The sequence below is a fragment of the Carcharodon carcharias genome, chromosome 26 (genome assembly GCF_017639515.1).
Source record: "Carcharodon carcharias isolate sCarCar2 chromosome 26, sCarCar2.pri, whole genome shotgun sequence".
Classification (NCBI taxonomy): domain Eukaryota; kingdom Metazoa; phylum Chordata; class Chondrichthyes; order Lamniformes; family Lamnidae; genus Carcharodon; species Carcharodon carcharias.
This window is the reverse complement of record NC_054492.1, coordinates 41,727,738-41,755,132: the sequence shown is the minus strand read 5'-3', so window position 1 is coordinate 41,755,132 and position 27,395 is coordinate 41,727,738. Positions and strand designations below refer to the sequence as shown.

General features: G+C 37.0%; 2 protein-coding genes across 7 annotated transcripts in view; one reads left to right on the top strand and one right to left on the bottom strand.

The window, feature by feature from the left end:
- Positions 1-20,602, top strand: part of secisbp2l (SECIS binding protein 2-like) — a 64,589-nt gene extending 43,987 nt beyond the window's left edge. For 5 of the 6 annotated variants that reach the window (XM_041174860.1, XM_041174862.1, XM_041174864.1 and 2 more), the window contains 11 exons: positions 687-845; positions 2,181-2,297; positions 2,540-2,707; positions 3,262-3,403; positions 4,582-4,751; positions 5,425-5,563; positions 7,247-7,409; positions 9,996-10,216; positions 10,309-10,463; positions 14,567-14,783; positions 16,468-20,602. In XM_041174860.1, coding sequence (XP_041030794.1) covers positions 687-845; positions 2,181-2,297; positions 2,540-2,707; positions 3,262-3,403; positions 4,582-4,751; positions 5,425-5,563; positions 7,247-7,409; positions 9,996-10,216; positions 10,309-10,463; positions 14,567-14,783; positions 16,468-17,102 — 2,286 coding nt within the window. In that variant the 3' untranslated portion in view covers positions 17,103-20,602. The remainder of the gene's footprint in view (positions 1-686; positions 846-2,180; positions 2,298-2,539; positions 2,708-3,261; positions 3,404-4,581; positions 4,752-5,424; positions 5,564-7,246; positions 7,410-9,995; positions 10,217-10,308; positions 10,464-14,566; positions 14,784-16,467) is intronic. The other variant, XM_041174861.1, reaches the window with a different exon arrangement.
- A 5,606-nt stretch (positions 20,603-26,208) lies between these two features.
- LOC121270044 (regulator of G-protein signaling 7-binding protein-like) overlaps positions 26,209-27,395 on the bottom strand; it is a 33,674-nt gene continuing 32,487 nt past the window's right edge. The window contains exon 6 of the mRNA XM_041175366.1: positions 26,209-26,717. Within this exon, the coding sequence (XP_041031300.1) occupies positions 26,632-26,717 (86 nt within the window). The 3' untranslated portion in view covers positions 26,209-26,631. The remainder of the gene's footprint in view (positions 26,718-27,395) is intronic.

Genomic DNA, 27,395 nt, shown 5'->3' with positions numbered 1-27,395 from the left:
AAATAAAGTATTGAAATAATGCTCCTTTTGCCTGTGTTTCCTTGCAGGTGCAGGATTGTGATGATTATTTCAATCACAATTTGACTATTTCTGGGAGCTTTGATGAGTTTTAGTTTTAATTTATTATGAGATTAAATACAGGAACATCTTCATGGATTTTATGTATAGTAAATAATTTGGTTGACTGCATGATTACTATCATTCTAACCTTTCAGAAGAGCTAGACATAGTTACACAAATATATCTCAAGAGTTTAAATGAGTAGCTCTCCTTTTTCTTTCCTATCTTTGAGAAAGCAGATCACTGCCATGTCACCAGGGTCAATTCTTCCCTGCTGCTGCCACTTAGTTTGAAAGCAGGCGTCCATTAAAGAAAGTCAATGTCATCATAGAATTTTCATGGGGGCTGGAGCTGTGAAAATTAACTTAAATTCATTTTTGGTGATGGTAACCGCAGAGGTATGCAATTGGCCCTGGAAATTTTGTTGTGGCACAAGTAATAGTACATTTAACGCCAGTTTCCTGGGAAATTTGCAGGTAATGGTACAAATTACGCCTTCCTGAAAAGTTTGCACTTGGATATTGGCACAAGCTATAAATGCAACATTATTATGGTGTAGGTTTCCATGAAAATCTGGGCTTTTACAGAGTGATTAGTTTTTATTTTACGACATTCTTGATGTGCAGGATAATTCCAGAGGGAAGGTGCAGAGTTTGTCTTCACCGAGAATGCCAAGCCAGCAAAAGAGTCGTGATTGGACTGCCGGACAGTCGCCTGAAACGCAACAATTTGTCAATGGGCGGATGACTGGAGATGATCAAAAGTCTGATTCTTTATGTTTTGAGGTATTGAAGGTTTCATATAGCCACACCTAAAACAAAATGTTTAATGATCATGTCAATTGCATCTCATCTTAGCTGTTTCTCTGATGCCTCAGTTGAGTGAGATGCAGCATGTTATGTGGCTCTGTGTCATGCAAATCAGAAAGGCCTTGAGTTTAATCTCTAACTCATGCCAAGTTGGCTGATTATAAACCAAGGAGATGTTGAATGCAGAGAGCATCAATGCTTTTAAATTGGTGTAAAGAAATGGATTAACTTCTGCTTCCTATTACCTTCGATACGGCCTATTTTCATGCAAGTTGAAACCAATGGAATGTTATGACATGATCAAATTAAATTCCTATCTTCAAAACCTTGTGCCAGTTCTGTTTTGCACAAATGATATGATATCATTTGATTTGCTCTGAAGGTTTTATGATGAGGGTGGGGAACCCCTGGCCCAGGGGCTGGATTTGGCCCATTGCACTTTTTCATCTGGCCAGCAAGGAGGCTTCAAAATGCGCCCACCACCACGTACTGTACTGTGGGCCAACCGCTGCCATGTTCAGATGCCTGAGCGTTGACGACAGTCACCAGTGGCCTAGGCTGTGGGCGGGGAGAGATTATGGCCCAAGATTCAGGAGCAGGCATGCAGGGCAGGGACAGGAAGCTGCCAACTGCTGATCAGATGAAGCGAAGTGAGTAATCCGGGATGTGGAGAAAAGGAACAGGACACCTGGCTCCATTGGTGCCCCAGGATGGGCTAGGCTCCTGCAGACTGAGTAGGAGGCCCAGGTTCCAAGCCCACATTTAACCTCGGACTGGGAGTTGGCCAGAGCCTTGGGTTGTTGAGTCACTGCCTTGGTCTGGTTTGGGCGTGAGACAAAGTGGGAAAGGAGAGGAACAGAGAGAGACAGACAAATTGGGAAAAGAGAGACATTGGAAATGGGGAAAGGAAAGCAAGCAAAAAGTTGAGCTCAATTTCAGCAGTGCTATGATTGAGACACAACTGTGCTACTCATTAAGGAAAAGCAAGCTCAGCCATCACATTAAAGCAGTGGGTGAGTTGAACTTTTCTGTATTCTCTTAAAAACCAACTTAATTTTTTTTTTGTGTGGCTCATGACTGATTTTGTCTGTGTGAGTGGCCCTTGATAAGAAAAATGTTCCCCACCTCTGTTTTATATTATACATTGCAATATGACAATGGTACGTTTATCTAATAATGATGTCCAGGCTATTAACCTTTGTATTAACAGCTGATCACTGTTGTTGGTCATTGACAGTCACCAGTAACCTGCAAATAGGTGTATAAAAAATTCTTGCATTTCAGCAGTGTGTAAATCTCTGTTATATACAGGATGACAGTGAGTTTCCAGAATTAATTATTGGAGTTGGGGTTTCTAAGAGCAAAGCCCATGATAATGCACAGAATAAAAATCCTTCCATTTGTCAACTTACTAAAAAACAACTGGGGGTGAGTGTTGTGTTCAACCACATTTATACGTATGCATTTAGCAAAATGTTGAATATTTGTATGTTTTCACTAAAATAGTAATGTGTATCATTTTGGAAAATAAACTGGAACTATTGCCTGAATTTACCATTGAAGGTAAACATTTTGTTTGGTAATGGAATAAATTGCTCTTTATAAGAGATGAATAAGGAATTTGAAATGTTAAGTATTTTCACCAGTAATTTTTTAATGTCTTGTTTTAGCTGGGTGATCTGCCAGAAACTTCTCCAATAAATATAGTGCAGACACCTATTCCAATAACTACAGCTATTCCAAAACGTGCTAAAAGTCAAAGGAAAAAAGCATTGGCTGCAGCTCTGGCTACTGCTCAGGAATACTCAGAGATTAGCATGGAGCAGAAAAAACTCCAGGTCAGTTTCTTTTTTTAATTTTGAAAGGAATTTCTAAACTTCTTCTCTCCCTGTTGTGGATATTGTTATAAGTAATGTAAGAGGCAAAGTATTTGCTGAATTAGTTATTAGCATGAGTATGTAGTTTGTTTTGCTTAGTTTGGGTGAATTTTGATATCTGCAAGCTTCTTAAGTAATTTAATGTTTGATTTGTTATTTAGTAGAAGCAAGGGCAGATCAGGCAAGCTTGATTCACAGTTACATACTTAAATTTTGTTAAGAATTTCATGGCTTTCACTTTCTGTGTTAGTGCTCCAGTTCCTGTCTATAACTCTGCTTTCTACTACAAAAAGCAAAAAACTCTGGCCCCAAATAACTTGCTGCTCTATGTAATAGTTTGCAGTTATGTCTAAATTCAGGTTGTATAAAATGTTGTGCATTAAGATGAAAGGCTACCTTATTTATCTACTGTAAAATGAACATAAATCTGTTGGGCAACAGTTGTTTACAGTGAGTATTGTACAACGGTTCTGGCTCTTTGTGCCTGGTCTCGTTATGTTTTGTATTTTTCCAAGGAGGCTCTGAATAAGGCAGCAGGGAGGAAGAGCAAAGCCCCTGTACAACTGGACCTTGGTGATATGTTAGCTGCACTAGAGAAACAACAACAAGCCATGAAAGCAAAGCAACTGACTAACACAAAACCTCTATCATACTCTGGTATGGTAAATTCTGCTGCTGTGCTTGTTTAATTTTTTCTCAGGCAATTCCATCGCTGTAATGTTTCTGTAATTTAAAGTGGGAAAGCACTTACAAACAATGCTTATGGATTCACTAGTGATTGAAGAGCAGAAAACACTGGGCTGTTTTTTTTTGTTTTAAAATTATACTTGGTGGATTTTTATTTTTGTGTGGTCTCTGTGCCACACTTCATTCTTCAGTTTGGTCCCTTCCTCCTCACCCTCCCACCCTCTACCTTCACCCGCTGTACAAAAAATTACCAGGCACTTTTCTTCACATGCTTTTGTAGTTCTCAATGATGCCCATTCTGAAGTGTTGGAGAATAAGATGAGATGTACAATGTATCCATCCTTTCCTGTAAAGAGAACACTGCCTCGTGTGGTTGCTTTACAGTCCAGATTTTCCTATTCTGTCACTTGTACATAAATTGTTTTCTGTTAATTGCCTGAACAGTGTACCTGTACCTGTAATACTGAACTAGCTGGTATGCAGTTTCCTTATTCTGTACTAATCTGAATCACTATGTATATTTTTTTAATTACATGTTGCTGTACCATTGGCGCACACACATTTGAGCAGTGCAGTGGTTATTTTGAAAAGTTGTATAGAAAAGCAAAACACATTTTAAATTCTATGATGTGATATTTTATTTGTTTTGCAAGATAACTTGAGCACACTTTCTTTTCTTGTCGTTTTTAATTTTTGTACCAATCAATGTGTGATTCCATTTAGGGAATGGAACATAGTCGCCAGTTTCAGCAGACATTGTTAATATGTTGCGCACATCTAGGTCGGGTCTACAGAGTAAACCCTTGCCATAGCAAAGCGCCTGTATTGAACCAGTGTCAATCCCTTCTAATATCTATTGTGTGCTTTCTTTGTGCAATAGAACTGAGCTGAGGGATCCTCAAATGATTTTATGTAGGGCCATCGCAGCTGCCAGAGTGATAAACCACAGGACTGGATTTAAGCCCAGGCCTCGGAGACAAAAATGCTCACACACTAATTGATCTCATCAAATATCCCAAGTTTCACAATTTAAACTCATATATTTTCTGTATGCCATATCATTTTTTTTTACAGAAATTGATCTTTGATAGGCTGCCCTTTGTGGTTTAAATATTTCACTAATCAAGATTTTCTTGCTCTTTTCTCAGTTGGTACAACTACTCTTTTTTCTGTCAAAGACTGTGGGAGCATGAAAACTTTACATAAAAATCAGCAGTTTATTGGATTTCATAATCCATTGGACTCTGGTGCCCCAAGGATGAAGAGAGGAAAGGAAAGGGAAATTCCAAAAGCAAAACGTCCAACTGCACTTAAAAAGGTAAAACCTTGGTTGAGTAGTCATTGTGCATTAAGAAAATAAATATCTAGTATGGTTAGTTGAATAAAAGGTAACGGTAATCTAAAACAGATTTTCAGCTCTCATGTTATACCATGAGCTTGATGAAAATTTGGTTTATAAACTTCTGCGAACAGCTTCAATCCTACCTAAAAATGTTTGCTTTAATGAAATTTAGTTATAATAAAAATTATTTTTGTTGACAAAGAATGGTTCTATTGAAGTGAAAATTAGTTGAATCAAATGCATACTGACCAGCAGTATACCCGAGTGATATTGGAACATGAATATTTATTCTTAGTGAATTTTTTTGGGAAGGCTTGTAGTAACTAAGTGACCCATCTTCGTGGAGAGATGGTGTCAAGGAAAGCATATTACACAAGGGCTCCATTCTTCAGCTGTGAGCTATAGCTTCCAGCAAAGCATTGGCCACCCTTTATCCAACTAAATGGAAAGGTAGAGAAGATGACAATATTACTGGAGGGATTTGAAAGATGAATAAGCATTAAGATTGTTGTACATGAGATGTAAATTTTTTTTAGGCTGCCCTGTATAATGCTGTGAATTGATGTTCTGGGATTGGGGTAATTATGATATTGTATCCCAGTTACTGTTCCAATCGGTACACTAAAGCTTTTTCCCCTTTTGCATACAGATTATTCTGAAGGAAAGAGAAGAAAAGAAAAATAGATTTTCAATAGAACCAACAGTTGTAGGATCAGAGGAACAAGGTGATGTACAGCTGAGTTTTCCAGAGGAGCAGACTATAACTCAAGAAGTGGTTTCTCAGGAAGGCAAGTCCTCTGGAGGGTGGAATTATTTTCTTTACACTAGCATTTGGACGCTCTTTACATTTTTTATAGCTTTAGCTTATTGGCATGTGACTAGCATGTTTCTGTGTAATGACATTTTGCCTGCTATTTTAATGTCCTCCAAAATTTTTGTGTTCTGGTGACTGACTAGTTTTAAAAATATAAAACTGGACTTTGAGCTGCTTAATGTCAACTATCAAACAGGCTCCATAACTAACCAGTAAGAAATTAGGTTAAATATTGTTACTTTTCTTTTGCAAAAGCCCTCGAAATAAACACCTCGCATTGTAAGGGGTTCTGTCCAGCAGCCCAGCTGACAACTGGGAAACTTTTAGAATTGATGCTGGACTTGGCTAAATGCTGCATATCGACAAATACCTCTAACTAGACCTGGGTATGCGGCAAGCATTTTTTTTGTTCTAGCTGCTACCGCATTATTTAAATTGTACTTTTTCTAAAGTTTTGAGAAGTACTGTTGATGCTTACATTTGTTGAATGACCACTAGGGTTGGACAAGATAAGAGGGTGCCCAAAATACCTTAGCAATAAATTGAGTAGGGAATGGAGTAGAAAAAATTGAAAGAAAAAAAAACACCTGCTTTCTGCTATCGAAGTGATGGTCAGCTGGCTTTGGGATGGTAAATCTGAAAAAGCAAATGTACTATCCAGATTGTGGTTGCAGTATCAGTTGTCCCTTAATAGTCAATGCTTTTATTTATAGAGTGAGGGCATAACAACTACACATGAATAAGCTTAGACTGTAAGTAGCTTTATTTTTTTTAGTTCTGTTTTCCAAAAAGTAAATCTGCAAGAAATTAGTAAAGTCTGGATAGACTTCATGATGCTTGAGGGATCTAAAGTTCATCCTTGTTTATATCTCAACACCTAAGCAAATCTGATGAACCTCTGACAAATCTCTCATTAAATCTAGAGTAATAAATTCTATCCTGCCTGGCAATAACAGTTTGAAAAGATTATAGCTTTTTGACTTGCAGTTACTTCATGGCCAGTCAGTATTTAAGGCATGTTTCCATCAAGCATGGTATCTTAATCTGGGCATCTGAGGAAGATAGTTGATTAAGAAATGCACTGCTGTAAATTAAGTCTGAATGTTTAAGTAGTCAGAGTTCCCTTGCCAGTTTCTGAACTGCTTTGATATTGTGTTTAGAGATTAAACCAGAAAGAAAGTATACTCTTTTTTTTTTGCTGTCGAAATGGTGCCCCTCATTCTTTGACAAAAAGTTTACACATTGAGCTTTAGCCTAACTCGTCCTTCAATCCCCCGTTTGACTTTCTGCTGCTTGACTTGAGCTACTACATTGAAGATATCGCTTATTTTATCATTTGAGACACCTGCTGACTTCTGTGGCCAACTAACTGGTGGTATAATACAGAATGAGACAGAATATAATGAAGTGGGGAAGATAACCACCAAAGTAGCTGTGCAACTGCTTTCAGGGGAACATTATTTTGTACCATCACCTTGCACCTTCCATCATCCTACCCTGAGGTGGGCTGTGTATGCAAGTTGAATATCTTCATAGATTGAAGATCATGCATTCAGTAGATAATTTTAACATTACAGCAGACGTTAACGATGAATGAAGCAGCTGCAATAAAGGAAACATGGAGCAAATTAATTAAGTTAATTATTTTTATTTTCAGACATTGGATTGAGTGTTCCCAGTGATACATCTCTGTCTCCTGCAAGCCAGAATTCTCCATATAGTATGACGCCAGTTTCACAAGGGTCTCCAGTCAGCTCAGGAGTTGGCAGTCCAATGGCTTCTTCAACAATCACCAAGATTCATAGCAGGCGCTTTAGAGAGTAAGCTTTTTAAGAAAATTTATAAAAGGCTATCTCTTAGTCAAATTTCCGTGACAACTTTTTTTTGTAAAGAGAAGAAAGTAAAAATCTTTATTTGGAATTACAAAGTTTTATTGAAAATCTTTGCTACTTTGATTCTTTCAGTTTCATAAAGTGTCTTTTATTGTCAGTTTACATATTTTGAAGTTGAGACTTAATATCTCAGCATTTAGCTAAACTTGTTAGCTTGTTCTATAGAATTGCCTTGCAATCCTAAATATCTGTATTGCTGATGTTTTCCAGTTGTCTTTTGCATTAGAACCAGCCATCTTAATCCATCAGTGTAAATGGCTTCCCATTCTATCTCATTATGAATAGAAGTACTGGACTGAGAATTGTTCGTAATTTGTAATACTGTGTAAAGTGGGCTGAATTCTATACAAAATACCTGTTTCTAGAATGCCTGTTTGTTTTAATATTGAAGGATCACGGAACAATTCAGTAGCATATTATCCGACTGAGAACTGTTCTTTTATTTAAAGCTCTAAAATGTAATTGTTTGAAGATAATGAAATAAATATAAGGTGAAGATTGGCATTAAACTCCTATATTTTCAGTACAAATTAGCTGATCAAATTGGCCATGGGAAAGAGGTTTTAAAGTGCTACAGTCGCAACATTTATGGAAATAATATTGGTGCATTATTTTGAACTCCTAAGTATTGTACTAGCAAGTTATTGCTATATGTGGAACTGAATTGTTCTATATTTAAGCAGTAGGTTAAAGAATTTTGAGAGAACCCCTCCCCAGGCGTCTTGAATGCGTAGCTTCTGTATGATTGTATACAGGGTAATTTAACAACTGCAAAGGATGGCTTTCTATAAATGTTATATATTGATGAAATGCAAAATTTGAATACTAAGTTGTTTGAGTGTACTTACAGAAGTAAGTTCTGTAGCTGAACTGCCTTTTGTTTAAAAACTAAAGTTGCGGTTTAACTAAAGCTACTGCTGCTGAAAGTAATTGTGAAGTGAGGGCTGAGTAAAGAGCCTTTTGCTATATTTTTGAATGAATGACGAGTATTGGTTTTATTTTCCTGACTCCACATTAGAGGAGGCAAAGAAAAAATGTTGATTTAAAGCATTTTGTTTATCCATTTTTTTGCCAACTTGCCACCATTTTTGAGAAGGAATGTACTTGTAATGGCATATTTTTGATCCATTGCACACTAATGTACAAATGAATGTAAAGTTTTGAATAAAGAGGGAAGTAAGCTCAAAGTAGGTGGTAATCATACCAAAATGATTTTTCATCAAGCAACGGGTTCCATCACAAAATGGGCATTGTTATTGAAGACAGTTATTCATATATCTCACTGAAGGAAGAAACTTGTGCAAGAAGCGCTAATATTGAATGGTAAATATTTATGTGAAGGCTGCAGAATTTTAAAATGTTATTAGGACAAAAATAACAATTGTAGAGCCTTTACTACTTGATGGTACTTTAGCAGAAGGTAGCACTTGAATCTTTGGAGGCTTAATTTATTGGGGAAAAATATAAAACCGCTATGTCACAAACAGACTTATTTTACTTTATAGTGCTGCAAGTACTTATACCCTATTTATACTACACACTTGACATTGGTGTGGTGCAATCATTTGCATCCTACAGATGTGAAGTATGAGATAATGCTCCCAATTTTTTGGAAATACTCAGTTTAGCATTGATTGTGAGATAACTATGAAGCGAAATCTAGCTTTGCACTTTAAGTTGCGGTATAACTTAAAATAACATGCTGCCAAATTTTTAAATTTCCAAATCAATCACTTTTAAACTTCTAACATAGGAAGGAGCTGATTTTTGAAAGCTCAATAGCATTCCCAGACTGGACAGAGCTCCACACGTACATGTACAAGTACATGTATATAGAGCCATGCTTTTTATTTGGGAGTATGGAATTGACAGTAAAACCATTAGCTGCCTGCTCATTCAGGTATCCAAAAAGCTTCAGACATTGTACTTTTTGATAAGCTATGACATTTGGCTACCAACTGCCAATTAATGTTCAGCCTTGTTTTGTTAATGAGCATTTGGTTAATGGAAAAGATAACTTGAGAATGTTTGGACTGGGGCAGCTTCTTTTCCAAATAGTTTGTGCGATGTTTACTTAATGGGAATGATTAGATGATGGAGCATTTTACTTGCCATGGAAATCTTTCAAATAAAAGACCAGCATAGTAGGATAGAATAAAGATTTTTGTAACTTTTTTTTTCATCAAGAAACAGTTGTTTGCTTAGTCATTTTATATTGACGAGCATGTATAGTTAATGGCTATGAAAGCATCAGCAGACTTTGCAAACACAATTAAATTGACAATCAGTTCCAAAGCATGTGTGCTGATACAGATTTCTAAATGTCCAGTTGTTTGTGAATGCTCTACAAATTGAAATAGCTCATTAACTTTAGCGTTGCCAAATTAACTATTATAAGTTGTTGGAACAGTATTACGGCTTCTTTCAATGCAGTTTTATCAGCACTACAGTTGCTAACTCTTAAACCCTGTTTGGAAATAATTTTGTTCTCATTTTAATCTTTTCTTTTTCCAGATACTGTAACCAAGTGCTTAGTAAAGATATTGATGAATGTGTGACACTGTTGTTGCAAGAGCTTGTTCGCTTTCAAGAGCGAATTTACCAGAAAGATCCAATCAAAGCCAAAATGAAGAGAAGGCTTGTCATGGGTCTGCGTGAAGTGACCAAGCATATGAGATTAAGAAAGATTAAATGTGTGATCATCTCTCCGAACTGTGAGAAAATTCAGTCAAAAGGTACAGTAGGTAGTGTTTTATTAAGGTATTGTAGGCTTGCAATGCTGAAATGATACTTTGCCTTATTCATCCTTATTTTGCTCTTCCCTCAGGCGGACTAGATGAAGCTTTGTACAATGTGATTGCCATGGCTCGAGAGCAAGAAATTCCTTTTGTTTTTGCTCTTGGACGTAAAGCTCTTGGTCGTTGTGTGAATAAACTTGTCCCTGTAAGTGTTGTGGGAATCTTCAACTACAGTGGTGCTGAGGTACGTTTTTGGATTTTCAGCTATGCAACTTCCATTTTAAGGTTAGCAAAAAAGCTATACAGTGGAATTCAGTTCTAATGATTGACTTAGTCAGCCCTTTGCTTGTTAGTTGCATCCTGTCGATTGCTACACACGGATCCATGTAGCAGCACACTTGCTAATTGTTTGATCAAAGGAAACACATCTTATTTACTGAAAAACCACTGTGGAATGCTGCAAAAACTAAATACAAGACAACCACATTAACCATGAATTTAAAAATTTTTTGAAGTATTCATGCCCAAAGTATCGTACTGTGTCCAGCAAGTCTGTAATTAACATCTGTCTCTTAACCATCACGTCAGGGTTTGGATTGGTCAGTCAGTTATTGAAGGTTTAATTTTTTTTAAAATATCAGTTTGAACAGTATGGACTGTGGGATTATCGAGTTTTTGATATTATTTCAGTGCCCTCGAAATCTAATTCTTTACTTGTTAGTGAAGCTTAGAACGAGTTGTGCGAGGCATTTTATATCAGGAGGGAATACTGTGCATAGTTTGGTTAGAAATAAACTGACTCCACACAAATTGCAAGATGAGTGAATGCAATTATAATTGGCATTCCCACAAGTTATTGCATTTTTCATCCTCAACTGAATTTGTATTCAACTAGCTGCAAAATTCTTCTTGCTTGTTAAAACTTCAAATTAGGTCATTTTTTTATCACTTGGTCTACTCCTGTTCCTATTTGTTATGTTCTTATTGATCTGGTCCTTGAACCCAAAGGGCAATGGATCATTCTTTGCAAATGGGGGGAGAACGCACCACAAAAGGTGAAAAGATTTTAGCAAGTAAGATTTGATCTGTATTGCCTAATGAGCACTAAGCATTAAGACTGAATTCCACTGTATTTGACCAAAATTGAATTGCTAATGTGATTGTGGGGTTGGGATTTAGTTCAAAGTTTTAATTAAAATACTAACAGATCGATTTCTTGAATTTTTTTGTGCACACTAAAACTCTTCCCGCAATGTCAACTTAGCCAAATTAAGCACTTTTTTTTTCAAAAGCCAGTTTTAGAGGCTGATTTCATAGTCAGGAGACTTAATATTCAAATTTGATCTGCCTATGTTATTGGAGTTGTCGATTTAAACTTTGACATCTCTTTCAGGGTATCCTTTAGAAGCCTGAAAATATAACTTATTTGCAGTCCTGAAGTGCTACAGGAACAAATTTTCATTGACAGTGCTGGAAGAGTTAACAATATAGCATACCGTCATCAACTGTCCTTTGATACAGGAATAAGTCTACTCAGGGTCATGAGTTTCTGCCATAGGCCTTCATTTGACTGAACAGGCCAATGCGCGACTTGCAGATCTTTGGGCACATAAGGAGAATGTCCTGTGAGGTAGTGAGATCCGGAGTGCAGAGCTTTCTATCTAAATGGTATTTAATACTTACACCAGAGGGCAGTTGATCTTTTGAGGTAAAGAGTCACTGTCAGGCAGTTTGAAAATAGTTTGGGGGCTGTCGCACAATCTTGCTTTATTCCAGTGCAGCTTTTGAAGGTGTTTGTTTTGGATCCCCCACCCAAGACAATTGCAATCATGTCATCATGATGTCAAGTGATTGCAGAATTGTGATGAAGTTTCTTGGACACCCAAACCTTTGAAGGACAATCCACAGAATCTCACTATTTACTTAGGTCATGATGAGTTCCTGGTGGTGTTCTTGACATTTTTCTTGGATTTGTCTGGCAACAGAAGTCATACTGGGAGTTCCTCTGGAAGGTCTAAAACCACACTCTGTCTCTGAGAGGATTTCTTCAGCCACAGGAAGTAGGTGATTCAGAAGACTGCAAAACTTTTCCCTCTGTAGACAAGAGGGAACTAGCTTGATATTTACCACAGAATGATCTATCTCCTTTCTTGAAGATGTTTATAATTGTTGCATTCCTGAAATCTGGGTGTGGGGGGCAAGTTCTTTTACCTCCCAAATCCGGAGGATGAGTGCATGAAGTCTTAATGTGAGTAAGTGTCTACCAGTTTGAAGATCTCAGCTGAATACCATCGAGGCTGGAGGCTTTGTTGCTTTTCATCCATTTGATTGCTTGTTGCAGTTCTCCCGTTGTTGGTGGTTAACCCATGGATTCCACCTCAGGGTACTGGGGAATAGCCTGGAGAGTTTCACCTGCCCCTGTGGATTCCCAATGAAGGAGTTGTTGAAAATGTTCTTTCCAGTGGTGGCAGATGACATTGTCATCCTTAAGAAGAGAAATACCACGCTATGAACAAAAGGGAATTTAGTCAATTTAACCTTGATTCAAAAAGGCTTTGCCTGTCATGATGGTCAGCATGTTGCTGGATTTCTCAGGTTTTCTCTTCATATCTCATGTGCTTTATCTTCTGGAATTGCCAAAAGCTGCCTCCTTGAGTTGTGATCTTAGGTTGTTCTGCCAGGCAATGAAGGCTGCTCATCCTTGTTTTAGGAGGTGACATATTTCAGCATCGTTTTCGACAAACTGGCACTGGTGTCAATGATGTTCAAACCCAATGGTCTGGTACACCACAGGACTTGGCAATTAGACCCTTTGTTTAACATGAGGACTTTGGGGCACCGTCATTGTCCACACGATCTTGGCAGGCTGGTGATTAGATTTTGGTGACGTGTCAAAGCACGATTACCAGGATCACCTTGCTGCTTCAGCCATCTTCTGCCTTTGCAGTCAGTGATACACGCACTTCTTTCACCTGCTCTGCCTGTAAGGACCTTTTGGACCATGTTTTCTCTGACACCTTCTCCCCAACCTCACTGCTATGGATAGCCCTACCAGGAGCAAGGAGCCCCCGATGGCATCGCTCAAGGGATTGTCGGAACGCATAAGCCTCTACCACGTCAAGGTAGTGATCCATGGAGAGGAATATGGCATATAAATCATTGTGAACAGCAAAGATCATAGAACTGACAGCTAACATATTCCACTGGTCACGGTTGTCCAATTTGAGCTCCTAAGATTTATTGCTATACTTGTTTCCTACTATTTGGCCAATTTGTTGTTTGGCTTATTACTTCCTTTGTCTCAAGAACTTGAGGTATATTTTTGGATATTTTATTATTTTTTTCTTCACACCTTTCTTATTACTCTCAACCAACAAAATCCTTTAAATCTTCCAAATAATTCACATTTGTTTGAATTTTTACAAAATTTAACAAAAATCTCTATTGGCTTAGAATGGCTTTTTAATTCTAATAAGCTTTAAATATTATTTTAAATATACTGATGTTTTTCATAGTGTTACTTTAAACTGATGGACCAATAATTTGCAGGGTATTTTAACCTTTGTTCTTAATGTTGGAGCATTGAAAAATAGCTAATCTTCTGTTACTGTTATGAACTGCAGAAATTCTCACCCACAACAACCCAAGTTGCCATAATTTCCTATCTCTGTGCTGTGGGGCGCTTGACCAGAAAAGTTTTGGATGAGCCACAATTTCCTGCTGTTTTGGAAAGACCAAAGCTGTTATCGTAACACTAACCATCTCCACTCCTGCGTCAGCCCCATGTTTTTCTGAAACTCTTGCCCAGCCTTTGTCACGTCCTGGATTCAACTGTTCAAGTGTTCTCCCAGCCAACCTTCCATCCTTCATGCTATCTAAATTTCACCTTATCCATAACTCTGTATCCTATCCCACACCAAGCTCACCATCACCACATTGACTCTTGGTCTTCCCAACGCCTCTAATTTAATATTCCCTTCATGTCTTTGCTCTGCCTATCTCTGTAACTTTCTCTAGCCCTGAAACCCACCACATCTCCAAAGCCCTCACTCTTCCCCATCTGGCCCTTTATTTGACTATGGGATATCTTACATGCATGTTCAGCCACCCTGACCCTATGTTCTATAACTTCCTAACTAAACTCCAACCACCCTCTTTTCCTTAACAAACCAGGGGGAAATTAGCTTTACATGTTATAGGAAGGTAGGATTACTAGCTGTCAAAGTATCATGAGTGAACTCTGTCCTTCATGATTTTCCCTTCATCACCCTGGCTTACTGCAGTATGTGAAGGCTTCTCTTTGATAATGTAACTTCAAATAACTAGTTGTCTAATTTCCATGTTTAGAGCTTGTTTAATAAGCTGGTGGCATTAACTGAGGAGGCCCGTAAGGCGTACCGTGATATGGTGACAGCTTTGGAACAAGAGCAAGCTGAGGAGGCCTTGAAGCACACCAGAAAGGTATCGCACATGGGCCATTCTCGTAACCCTTCTGCAGCAAGCGCAATTTCATTCTGCAGCGTAATATCTGAACCCATTTCCGAAGTGAATGAAAAGGAATATGGTAAGCAAACAATGTTGGGATCAATTTTGCCACCAGGGTAATGTTGTGTGATGCATTTCACTTCTGACCAAAGTAAACAATAATAGATTTATGTAATATGCAGACACATCAGTTAAGTGTTAATCCCAAAATTTAACAAGGCAGAGATTAACTCTGCTGAAAAATCTGTCTGAGAAAATCCCTCTGAGGTGCAGAGGGATCTGGATATCCTTGTGCATGAATCACAAAAGCCAAGTGTGCAAATACAGCACGTAATTAGGAAAGCTAATAGAATTTTATTATTTATTGCTGGGGCAATTGAATACAAAAGTAGGGAGGTTGTGCTTCAGTTGTACGGGGCGCTAGTGAGACCACTGGCAGAGTACTGTGTGTAGTATTGATCACGTTATTTAAGGAAGAATGTAAATGCATTGGAAGCTACCAGACTAATACCTGGAATGGGTGGGTTATCTTATGAGGAAAGATTGGGCAGACTAGGCTTGTGCAGGAGTTTAGAACAGTAAGAGACGACTTGATTGAAACATGTAAGATCCTGAGGGGTCTTGACAGTATGAATGTGGAGAGGATGTTTCCTCTTGTGGGAAAATCTAGAACTAGGGGCCACTGTTTAAAAATAAAGGATCACCCATTTAAAACAGAGATGAGGCAAACTTTCTTTCACTGAATCATGAATCTTTGGAACTCTCTTCCTGAAAAGGTGGTGGAAGCAGAGCCTTTGAATATTTTTAAGGCAGAGGTGGATAGATTCATAGTTAGCTAGGGCGTTTTAGGTTATCTGGAATAGGTGGTATGCAGATTTCAGGTTACTATCAGATCAGCCATGATATTAAATGGCAGAGCAGGCTTGAGGCATTGAAAGGCCTACTCCTGTTCCTTGTTCATATGTTCGTTTGTTCATTAGCAAGATTGTGATTTGTCTGATTTTTAAAATGTTTATTGTTCTACTACACGTTTGAATTTCTTTTGATGTTAAAAAAGACATTTGTTATGCTTGAGTTGTCTTGAAACAAATCTGTATTGCTGTAATTCGAAAGCAAAATACTGCAGATTCTGGAAATTTGAAATAAAAACAGGTCTGCTGAAGAGTCATTGACCTGAACCCTTAACTCTCCCTCCACTGATGCTGCCTGAGCAGAGTATTTCCATCATTTTCTGTTTTTATGTCTATATTGCAGCATGCTTTCCCAAATGCAACATGTGAAATAGTGATTGGAATGTGTGGTTAAATCTGGCTAGTGGTAAAATTTGTATTTTCATTTACAAGCGCATCCATGTTCTTTGTTTTGATTGCACTTCTTTTATATCGGGCTATAGGGAAAACATTACATCATGGATATCCTCTGGGAATATTATATCTAGCAGGTTTATCCCTGTCTTCATGATTAATGTCATGGAATCTTTATCACCCATAAAAATTAGCCATTTGGATTCACTAAAATCTAAGAATTGGTCTGTCTTGTATGGTGTATAATGTTTGTAGGAAATTGCGCACTGTGAAAATAGCTCATTTATTGTCTTCATTTCTGTAATGTATCATGTTAAGGTGCACAGTCTTTGAGAAATGAATGGAAACTAATTTTAGAAAGCCATCATTCTCAAGAATTGAGGATTTCTTGCAATGTTCCCCTTTTTTTTGTACCTCAAAAATGTCAATTCATAAATTTAAAATGCCTTTTTTATTTAGAAACAAACTGGCGAAATATGGTAGAGGCCACTGATGCACCTGAATGTTCTGAGAGTGAGAAACCCACACCAAGTGCGACCACTGTTCTGGATAAGTCTTCAAGTTTGCCAGCAGTCATAGGCAGTGCCAACAAACCAATCTTGGGAATAACCACTAGCTCTTCTGTGGGTCAGACAACCCATGCTACAAAATCCTCTGGTTCAGACAAAGAAGAAGGGAAAACTGACGATATGTTAGAATGGGCCTCTCAGCAGAGCACTGAGACAGGATCACTTGATGGTAGCTGCAGGGATGTTCTTAATTCCTCCATGATAAGCACCACCAGCACTCTTGTACCAGATATGCTTGAGGAGGAAGATGATGATGAGGAGGAGGAGGAGGAGGAAGAAGAAGAAGATTATGCCTCTGAACCTGTTGCCATTGTGGTAACATTTAGCAGCAGAATTGATGATTGGGTATCAGAAGCACAAAAAACACTGGAAACATTACAGCTTGGCAAAAATATTGATAATACAGAGGAAGATCACAACGGGCAAAGTGATATAGAAGAACTAGACACAGTGGGGCAGACAGACGCAACAACAGAGAGCGAAGGCTCTCAACATGCAGAATCAGAGAGCCAAATCTATGAATAATTAGAGATCCTGGACCAGCAGCTCTTTTATAGAACTAAATTTATTTTTGGGTAGACTCGTGGGATTACGAAAATCGTTTTGTCAATTTTTGCATTGAAACACAAGCAGCTGTTAAAAGCCTTGTGTCCCCATTCAAGGTTACACTTTATTTAGAACAGGTTAAATATCTCGTTTAGTATATATTTTTCCAAGTTTGTAGTGTAAAAGCCATATGTACAAGCTGCAAAATAATTGGAAGTTTTTTTCTTTAATACATTAAAGAATTAAATGATTTGATTTATTTCTCATCTTGCAAAGTCTGAATTTATTTTGATCTTCTGTCCGATTAACTTACCATTTTCCTAACATTTGATTTGATCAAAGCAATATTCAAATTTTGCTTGTATGTGATTCAGAAAACCTCGGTTGCTGTTTCAAATTTCATAGCATATATTAAACAGCTAACTATACAAAACCTTTTGTGAGCAATCATTCGAGTCTACCTAGAGGGTTACTGTAAACAAAACAATACATCGACCTCAGGAACACTTAAACGTGTATAGGAACAATTAATTTAAGAACTTGCTGTTTGTAACCTTGTCATTTCAATCTTTTCACTGATTTATGATCCAAATTAGTAATTGTATAGCTGCATCATAAAATCACATGTTAGCAAGTTTTGTATCATCTCAAAACCTCCATTGACCCAAATTGTTTGGTGTATTTTGAATCATAAAATAAATGTTTTTTTCTAGATGGTTCATGAAAGTCCTTTCAGAATCTTTGGAGAAAATGTAAAAATTGTTGGTGGAGAAAAGCCCGTAGTTTTGTTTACAAGAAATTCAATCTCTTAAGTGGCAGTAGTTTTATAGCAGAATTTAATTTGACTGATTTAAAAAGCTCTTCTGTATGAAATTTAAATAGCAATGATAGTGTTTTTAAGGGATCTCCTTGTACAAACTACTACTTTTCATCTTCAAAGTCCAGTGGTATCCAGTTATGTGCAATAGCTTGAAACTGATAAAGATGCATGTGACAAGACTTGTATATAATAAAACTATCGACCATTACTGGCTGTAAAAAAAAAAAAAGAGCATTACTGGGACCTGATCTGGAATTTGCTTATGGCAGGGTTAGATAAGTGTAGACCTGACTTGTATTTAGAAAGTTGATTAAATGGGTAATCAGATGTTGCACAGCTCTTTATTCTCAAGTTCTAAATTCCTATTTCTTCCTTCTACCCACTCTCTCCACACACACACACCCCCCCCCCCCCCCCCCCAAAAAAAAAAATTTTTTGGGATTTAACCTGAAACAATGTGAAACATTTATATATTTATTAAATACATAATTATGTCCTTATGCATGCATGGGACTGTACCAGAAAATGCTATTAATTTTAAATGAGATGAACAAGCAAAATTCTTTTTAATATTTTCCTTACAGCATTGTGCTACATAAGTTTACAGAAACATGAATGATAATAGTAGTGATTATATAGTTAACTAATAGTTCCTTTTTATCTGATCAGGCTTGCAATTTCTGAGGATGCAAGTTAGGTGTGTTTTTCTACTACAATTTCAACTTTGGAACTCTTTACTTGTATAGTTGCACACTGTACCTGTGGTGCTGTCGCTTAAGCAATGACGGCAGTAACTGAGTAATATACTCGATGGATTATCTTTGTGAATCTAGTTACTGAGGTAACATTTTTATGTCTTAATAGCATTTAAAAATTGACCCTACGTTCAAAAGTTAACAAATGAGTAGCCTAGATCCATTTAAGCTGAAATTTATTTAGCAGCATTCATATACACTTGACTAGTCAAATCATACCAGGGACTTGCATCATGATCGTTGTGCAAATTTATTTTACCTTGAATTGCTGGCAGCAGTTTCAGTAAATCCACAGGATGTATTGTATCATAAAATACACAGGGACAGCATATTTTTAATGTCATTAACAATTAACTATCAGATCTTCAGCTCTGCTTGAATATTTACGAAGTAAATAGGTTTGCTAGTTGCAGGACTGAATGTAAAGAAATTATGCTTACTTTTATTACTCTGAGTTGCAAGGCTTAAATGAAGTGTGCATTAACCAACTGCAGGTTTTCTTTATTGACATTTCTCAACTAACACAAGCTAATCTTGACAAGTGTTGTGTTTAACAGTGGGCAACACTATGTTGCACATGTGCCAGAGCTAAATTTTCAGATGGCTTATGATGAAACCAAATTGAATTGAATGTTGCGTCACATTCAAAATGACACGGAATCCCGACTGGTGATTCTGTCACTCATTAATGCAAAGGAGAAAACATTTTCAGTATGAAAACTTTGTTGCTTTATAGAAATGATGGGATAAAACTACTGGTGTATGGTGATGTTTTACAGAGGGTGTTTGCTGATTCCACAGTAATGCACTTAAATGTACTTGGAAATCTGTATTTTCTGGTAGCACCAGTAGGTGGTGTAGAACTTGATCTATAGCAACATCTGGTGCTGTTAAGACTTTTAGGAAAATATTTTTAACCTTTTTAGAGAGACCTCCTTTACCTTTTCGTTTGAAATAGTTAATTGCATTTGTAAATTTATACCTAAAATAGAACAATTGGTATACAAAACAGAGGAGACTTTTGAACAATCTCCAGTATTTAATTCTTAATAAAGAACTAATATATTAAGCAAAGCAACTTTCAAAATGAATTGGTTGCCTTAAGTTCTTAAATAATTTGGCTCTTTTCTAACGTAAGCAAATGTCCTGAACCATCTTAAATCCTACATTATATTAATATTGTTCAAAAGGAGGGAAGTGTATTCCATCAAGGTGATGGCTTTAAAACTAACTTAAAATACCATCCAAGTTGAATTTCAAACCATGGTTATCTGCAGTTTATATATTAATGGTGTGTGGATAATCCAGTGGATCCTTCTCATATTCCAGTTAATAGGAGCCAGGATTTTTTTTCATGTACATTGCTTGTTTTGAAAAGCAAAATATTGTGAGACATAAACATTTCTGTTTGGACACATTCCCAGGTTTGCATCCCGGTGAACACAGGATTTATTAGGTTTCTAATGCTCAGTGCTAAAGGAATTGCAGTTGAGAGATGTGACCTGAACATGAAGTGTACTATTTGGAAATGTTAACCAGACTTGCCTAATCAATCCTGTAAATTAAGTCATGCGATTGTGTTTCCTTCGAAGAGGCAGAGAAAACTGAGATTGTTAACATTCAGTAATGTACCTCTTGTTTTATGTTAAATAAGAAATACAATTAATATCTTTGTATTTTATTGTCTCATAAGTTATTTTTAGAATATGAATCAAAACAGAAAAAGTGCAAAGTAAAGATTGGAAAATTAGTTATATGAAGGGTGATCTGTTTTGTGCATGAAATGACAGCATACTGCATTGCATTGTAGTGTACATAATTCAGTAATTAAAGCATACTTTGCACTATGTAAAATATCAGTAAATTTTCCCTTCTGTAACTAATAAATTATCCAGATTATTGAAGATTGTCTTGCATTGTGTAATTCATTCATAGTTCAATTTGTCCTCTCAGCTTTTAAACAGGGGTTCAAATGTCTAAGATTAACTGAACTGCTTTACTTCCACAACTTTTATTTTGCTGTACAAATTCTTTTCCACAGCTTTAGGAGGTAAACAAATTTGGAGTAATGCTGGAGCATTGTGCAGTAATACTGAAGAACTAGGGTAAATAATACTGTTCTATAGTATTGTCTAGTGTGTTTTTATACATTGCCATTACTTTGTGTTTCAGTTACATCAATATTATATCTTGCCTTTCAGTAAATCAAAAATAAAGTACTGTTAGCCATCCTGTACTGTTATAATTGATAGTAAAATTGAGAACATGGGTGTTTTATCAGAATCCTTTGTTACACATGTTTAGATCCAGAATCACAACATTAAACAAATGTAATTAGAACATGTGAAGTGACATTGGGCAAACTAGTTTTAAAATAAAAAAATAACACTTTAAAGTGCCAGTTTACTCATGCAGATCATTTTAAATCTTATTGTTTTGTTTGTCGTCTTGCCCTATGATCTTCACAAAAGGAGCCAAGGACTTTGCAGAAACTGGTTTAGATAGCATTCTATAATTACAAAGGCTAAAAGTTGTAACAATGTCCCTGATGCATGTGGTTTTCTTTTTTGTTTGCACCCGGATGTGCTCCAATATAAACAGATTTTCCTGGCACATTGTTAATTTTCTCCCCAAATCCTTGCTGAAGTATTGTTCCTCAGCACCTCCTCTGTTTCTGCCTGGGTAGCCACTCACATGTGCACCTTAATGGTGAGCCTCAGGTTTTCTGAAACAGAGCATCAAAACTAACCCCAGATTAATCCTTACATGAAGTTGACACACTTTGTTTCACATAAAGCATGATACTGGATATTGCATGTAAATTAGTCTTCATTTTTCCATCTACAATAGGGGTCACATCCAAGCCTTTTAAATATTCACCTTGTTAGGCAGGCTAGCTGTTAATATTTGCCTTATTAACATTCTTAAACTTTCAGCTATACATACTCAAGTAACACAGTAGTGAAGAAGGAAGGTAAATTCTCTTTATCCCCCTCCACCAAATCTCAGCTGAGTTAGATTATGCATCAGGAAGGTTATTGGCACACAAAATTCTAATGATCTGGATACTACTTCATGTATGCTAAATTTTTTTGAAAAATGCAGCTGTTTATCTTTTTTCTTTATTTATTCTTTCACGGGATATGAGTGTCGCTGGCTAGGCCAACATTTATTACCCATTTCTAATTGCCCTTGGTGGTGAGCCACCTTCTTGAACTGCTGCAGTCGATGTGGTGTAGGTAAACCCGGAGTGCTGATGCAGCAATTTTATGAAATAAAGTACAAAACAACCACAATTCTGCAAATTTCCATCAAAGAACCTAAGCAACTATCTCCCACATGCCATAAAAATTTCAAAATTACATTTTCAAAATTGCATTGAGGTAAGTAACAATATGAACAAAAAAAAATTCAACTAAATAACCAATCATTATTTCTTAACTCCTTAATCCAAAAATATTATAGTTGACTTAACTAAAATGTACCTGAGCATCATAAATCAGCAGTCCATTGTAGTTGCTGTTTCAGCAGCCTTGTACTTATGTAGTTTAACAATTGCCCCTAGCACTTTGTTTCTAAATATTCAACTGCAAAAAAGCAGTGAAATGACAAATTTTTATTTTTATTTCCGGTTTTCTCATACAGTCTGTAAAAAAAAAAAACAATTCTAGTAGGCTTTCTGATATCTCTCAATACTCTCCTTAAGAAATCAAGGTCTTCAAAAGCATGAGGGGTCTGGACAGAATAGAGAGGGAGAAACTGTTCCCAGAGGATATTGAAAAGGAACAGTGGTGATATGAGGAAAATCATTTTTATGCAGCACGAGGTTAAGATCTGCTTGTGTGTGTGTTGGAGGCAGATTTAATCAAGCCCTTCAAAAGAGAATTGGATAATTATCTGAAATGAAAAAAATTGCAGTACTATGGGGAGAAGGCATGGAGTCGGACTAGATGGAACCAGTTGTTCTTAAGAGAGCTGGCGCAGACATGATGGGACAAATGGCTTTATGTACTGTAATCATTTTATGATTCTATAATTAGATTTACAATGACAAGATTTTGTATAAATCAGATGGTGCACCCATAAAACGTGATATATTGCCGCTTGTATATTGGTTTCACCAGTTATGCATGCAGAGCTTCAGCAGCATCTAATTGAGTTATGGGACTCTTTTTGTTCCTCAGAAGGATTTCCAATAACTGTTGCCTGTTAAGTGAAAGATATCCATCTTCTATGGGTGGATACACTAGAAAACCTTTCACGTTAAAGAGATATATCACCAAGGGAAAGAGACTTCTGAGATGTCTGATGGTTTCACAACCATAAATTGGTATTCTTACATTCTTGTTTTATTTTCATAAGTTGTTTCCTGAGCCTCAAACAAAGCCCCAGCAATGTTTGTACAACTTTCCACTTTCAGAAGGCTGATAAAATGCATTAACAATATCATGCAATCTTAATCTTGTTTAATAAATGTTTCAGCTGTTACGACCAGGTGAGAAGGGATCAAATGGCTCCCCTCTCCTCGTTTTACCGCAACAAGCTTTTTTTGTTTTAAAAGGTTATACGTGTCAGTTCAGTGAAATATTTAACTGCTTACAAGCTGTGATCACAAAAAAATCAATAGGAGAGGTTTTCTTAAGTTTAATAAAGAGAGAGGTTAGCTTTATTATTCTTGAGCTGATCTAAGTAAGATAATGTATGCACACGCCTTCCTCTCTCACACGCTCAAGTTCGCACACACACCTACAGATTAGAATGGGAAAGGATAGGCTGGCCAAATTAGTCTTTTTTTAAAAAAAAAGAGTATACAGTTAATTGCTTCATGACATGGCAGGTGTCAGGCTGAATTCGATGCTCTCAATGGTCCTGATTTTAAAGATATGGTCGACTGAGTTGGTTGTTCTTCTGGAGACATGGCTGTGGAATTGAGTTCTTTCTTTAAAATTTCTGTCTGCTGCACATGGAGTGAGAGTCAGCAATAGCAGATGTGGTCCAAAAGTTTGCAAGTTGGGTGGAGAGAGAGAGAGAGGGAGGAAGGATCTTTCTTGGCTTCTCAGCTGCTTGTTCAGTTCCGCAGAAAAATGTGTTTAAAATGCACAAAAGGTTTTGCTTATCATGTGACTGCCTTCTCCATTTCACCAGTAATTCAAACATGGTTGTGTATTCAAATTGTAAATGATTAGGTCAGGCCTAGGAATTCCTCTTCTTAGACAAGTACCATTTTTCAAGTGATTAATCATAATGGCCCTTCTCCAACAGTTGTATACATGATTGCCATAGATGACTTGCTAATAAATCAGGAGATTGAGTCCTTCAGACTCCATTGGAGCCATTGTATTTGATTGGTTTTGCAAACATGCCATCTTTATCTCAATGGAGATTAGTATGTGGAATGTACAGTAATGCAAATTAGGTGACCATCTTGGCTGTGAGTTCAAGTCATTTTTAGTCTGTTTTAAAAATACTTTTTTAAAAAGCTTAATTCATGTTTCCAGTCAGTGGATTAAAAGTTATTGTTTGGCATTAAGCACATCTTCGGACTTAAAATTTTTAAAAATCCTTTTCACAGGATTTGGGGATCGCTGGCAATGTCAGCATTTACTGTCAATCTCTAATTGTCCTTAAAGGTTGTGGTGAGCTATTTTGCAAAGCTGCAGTCCATGTGATGAAGGTAATCAATGTTGATTGGTAGGGTGTTTCAGGATTCTGACCCAGCGCCACTGATGGAACAGTGATATATTTCAAAGTCAGAATGGTGTGACTTGGTGGTGGTCCCACACACCTGCTGCCCTGAAATTCTAGGTGGGGTAGAGGTTTGTGGATTTGGGAGGTGCTGTTGAAAAATCGTTGACAAGTTACTGCAATGCACCTTGTAGATGGTGTACACTGCAGCCATGTTGCATCAGTGGTAGAGGGAGTAAATGTTTAAGGTGGTGTATAGGGTATCATTCAAGAGGATTGCTTTGTCTTGAGTTGAAGCTGAACTTATCCAGGCAAGTGGGGAGTATTCCATCGCAATTCTGGCTTGTATCTTGAAAATGGTGGAAAGTCTTTTGGGGTCTCAGGAGATGGGTTTTTCACAGCAAAATACCAAGCTTTTGTGCTGTTCTCATAAGTACAGTATTTATGTGGCTGCTCCAAGTTTCAATGATAGCTCCCCAGGATGTTAAAGGTAGGGTTAAATATAATCTAAAGTACCCACATCATATTTCTAAATGGATTAGCATTACAAGGTGGTGCAAGAAAAGCTCATTTAGGTTATCATGACTTTATGGAAGCATTGTTAAGAGTCAATTGGTTGGATTAATTGATAGTGGGTTAGGCAATTATTCTTTTTTGGGATATGGATTTGAATCCAACTCATTGAAAGAAAATCTCTTTGAAGTGAATTTTGGATGCTCAATCTACCTTCTAATGAAAACAGGCTCTCAGCCCAAAGCTGTCCAAAAGTGATTAGCTTACCCAGTCTAGACAAAAAAAATAGCTTGTGTGTGAAAACAAAAAATTACATCTGTGTAGTAGAGGTATTCTTTTAAGTTTGGCCTTGTTGATGTAGTGTTTTAAAGTGTTGTGCAACAATGCTTAAGGCACCTCTTAATATTATGTCCAATCCCATCTTTGGCACTGCTGTTAACATAGCTTAAGCCATGTGATGGATAAATAGGGGAAAATATTTTTCTTTGCTATTTTCTTGCTCTTGAATTTTATCCCACCCTCTTGCTCTGTGTGATTTGGAGTGTTTGGACGTGGTTTAGTTTTAACTGTTTTGTTTACTGTGCATTCATTACACACATTACAAAGTCTGTCAGCCGAAATGAATCGGAAGCTGATCCGTAGTTTTGAGCTGTAACGAGATTGGAATGAAGTCATGTGACTTCAGATTATAGCATTTCTGATTGAAGAATAAAATACTTGTTCTGTCCTTGGTGCTTCCTTAAAACATTAGGATAAAGTTTTTAGCTCGGCAGGCAGCCCAACCTGCTTAAGCATAAAATGACGCACGTTGACATCGGGTGAGTGTCCCGACATCAACGCGCAGTCTTGTGATATTTTGTTCGGGTGCAGGTCAGAGTCTGCAGCCTATGAAGGTCAATAAATTATCAATTAAGTTGAATTTTTCGCTGCCCATCCAACCTTCGGTTGGCAAGCAGGCAAAGGTTAAGCAGCTTTTGCACTTTTTAGGAAACCTCATCCACAGGCAGGATGAGGTTTCCTAAAGCAAGTAAAAATAAAATAAAAGTTTTAAAACTTAATTAATACCATGTCCTACATGAGCAGACGTTTCATTACATTCTTATTTTTTTTTTATATAACACTTCATCTCCCTGAGGCAACTCTGTGCCTCGGAGATTATGAAGCGGCACTCGCCCTGCTCGCACTGTAATCTCATCATTTTAAAATGTGCACTATCCATTCACCAAAAAAAAAATCATTTGAGAAGAAATTATTGCTGCATACAATTTTATTTTTTGTTACTGAGTCATATAGCTTCCTGTAGCTTCTTCACACAATATAACTTTCATTTAACCACATCTTACTGCCCATATTGCTCTGTACAGCAGGTTTATTTTTCCATGTTTAGTGCTCACTTAAGAAAATGCTATTATATTTTTCATATTTCAATACAGAGGACGGGATTATTGTAAAAACAGCAAGGCACAAAAGAAGCTAACACAGCATTAAACAGTATTATAGCGTTTTAAGAATCCAAAATAAATACCCGAGTGTTAAGCCAAAAAAAAAATTCTACATTGGTAACTATTCTACACCACTGATTAAAATTGCCAAAGCCGTTTTTTTGATATTACACTTCTTCGTTTGCTGAATGTTTCATAAACAAATGTATTCAACAAATTTAAATACCTATAATTCCAATTATCCTAAGCTATGACTTTTAATTAGTAAGAATTGATGGGCGTAACAAATGGTTTCATTTCTTTATACAACATAGTCCGCATTTTTTCCTCTTCCGAGTTTTTGGACGTGTGGGTGATGGGGTCGACAAGCAGTATTCATCTGTGGGTTGGGGGGGTGGGGGGGGGGTGGAAAAAGTACAGAGTAAGGAATAAATTTTGGCGTTACCAAGAGTTTACAAATAATTAAGCACTTGTGGCAAGTGTTTTTTTGTGTGTCATGTAAAAGGCTTTCTGATTTTCTAGCCAGAGTGTATGGTTGAGTGGGTTTGTGCATTTGTTCAAAAACATGTTGCCAGCCTATGGTTTAACAAAACATAAACCAAGGATGAATCCCCTCCAAAATATTAGTTCCTCATCTCTAATATATAAGGATTCTGGAATACCTTATTTCTGTGTTGGACAACATTACTCCTAAGGAAAAATCAATTTGATACTTCAATGCGTTGTGCCATTAAATGGTAAGATCTGAGAAACTGATTTTGGGTCACCCTTGTTGTCTTGTATCAGGCAGCATTGCAGAGCTGTGGGACCATGTCACGTATTTGATTATAGGCTGTAAAGTGTACAGAAATTGAACTAATGGCCTGGTTGCCATCATCCAGATGTTTATTAATTTAATTTTTTTCATGCCATTTATTTCCTCTGTGGTGACTGCAGTATTGCTGTTGTGTTTTTAAAAAAGAGAACTTTATTTTGTTGGGTCAAAATTACCTTTATTTCATTACTTTGGGAAAATCATGACATTAGTAATATTTAGCGGTAATGCCTGCATGTTTAA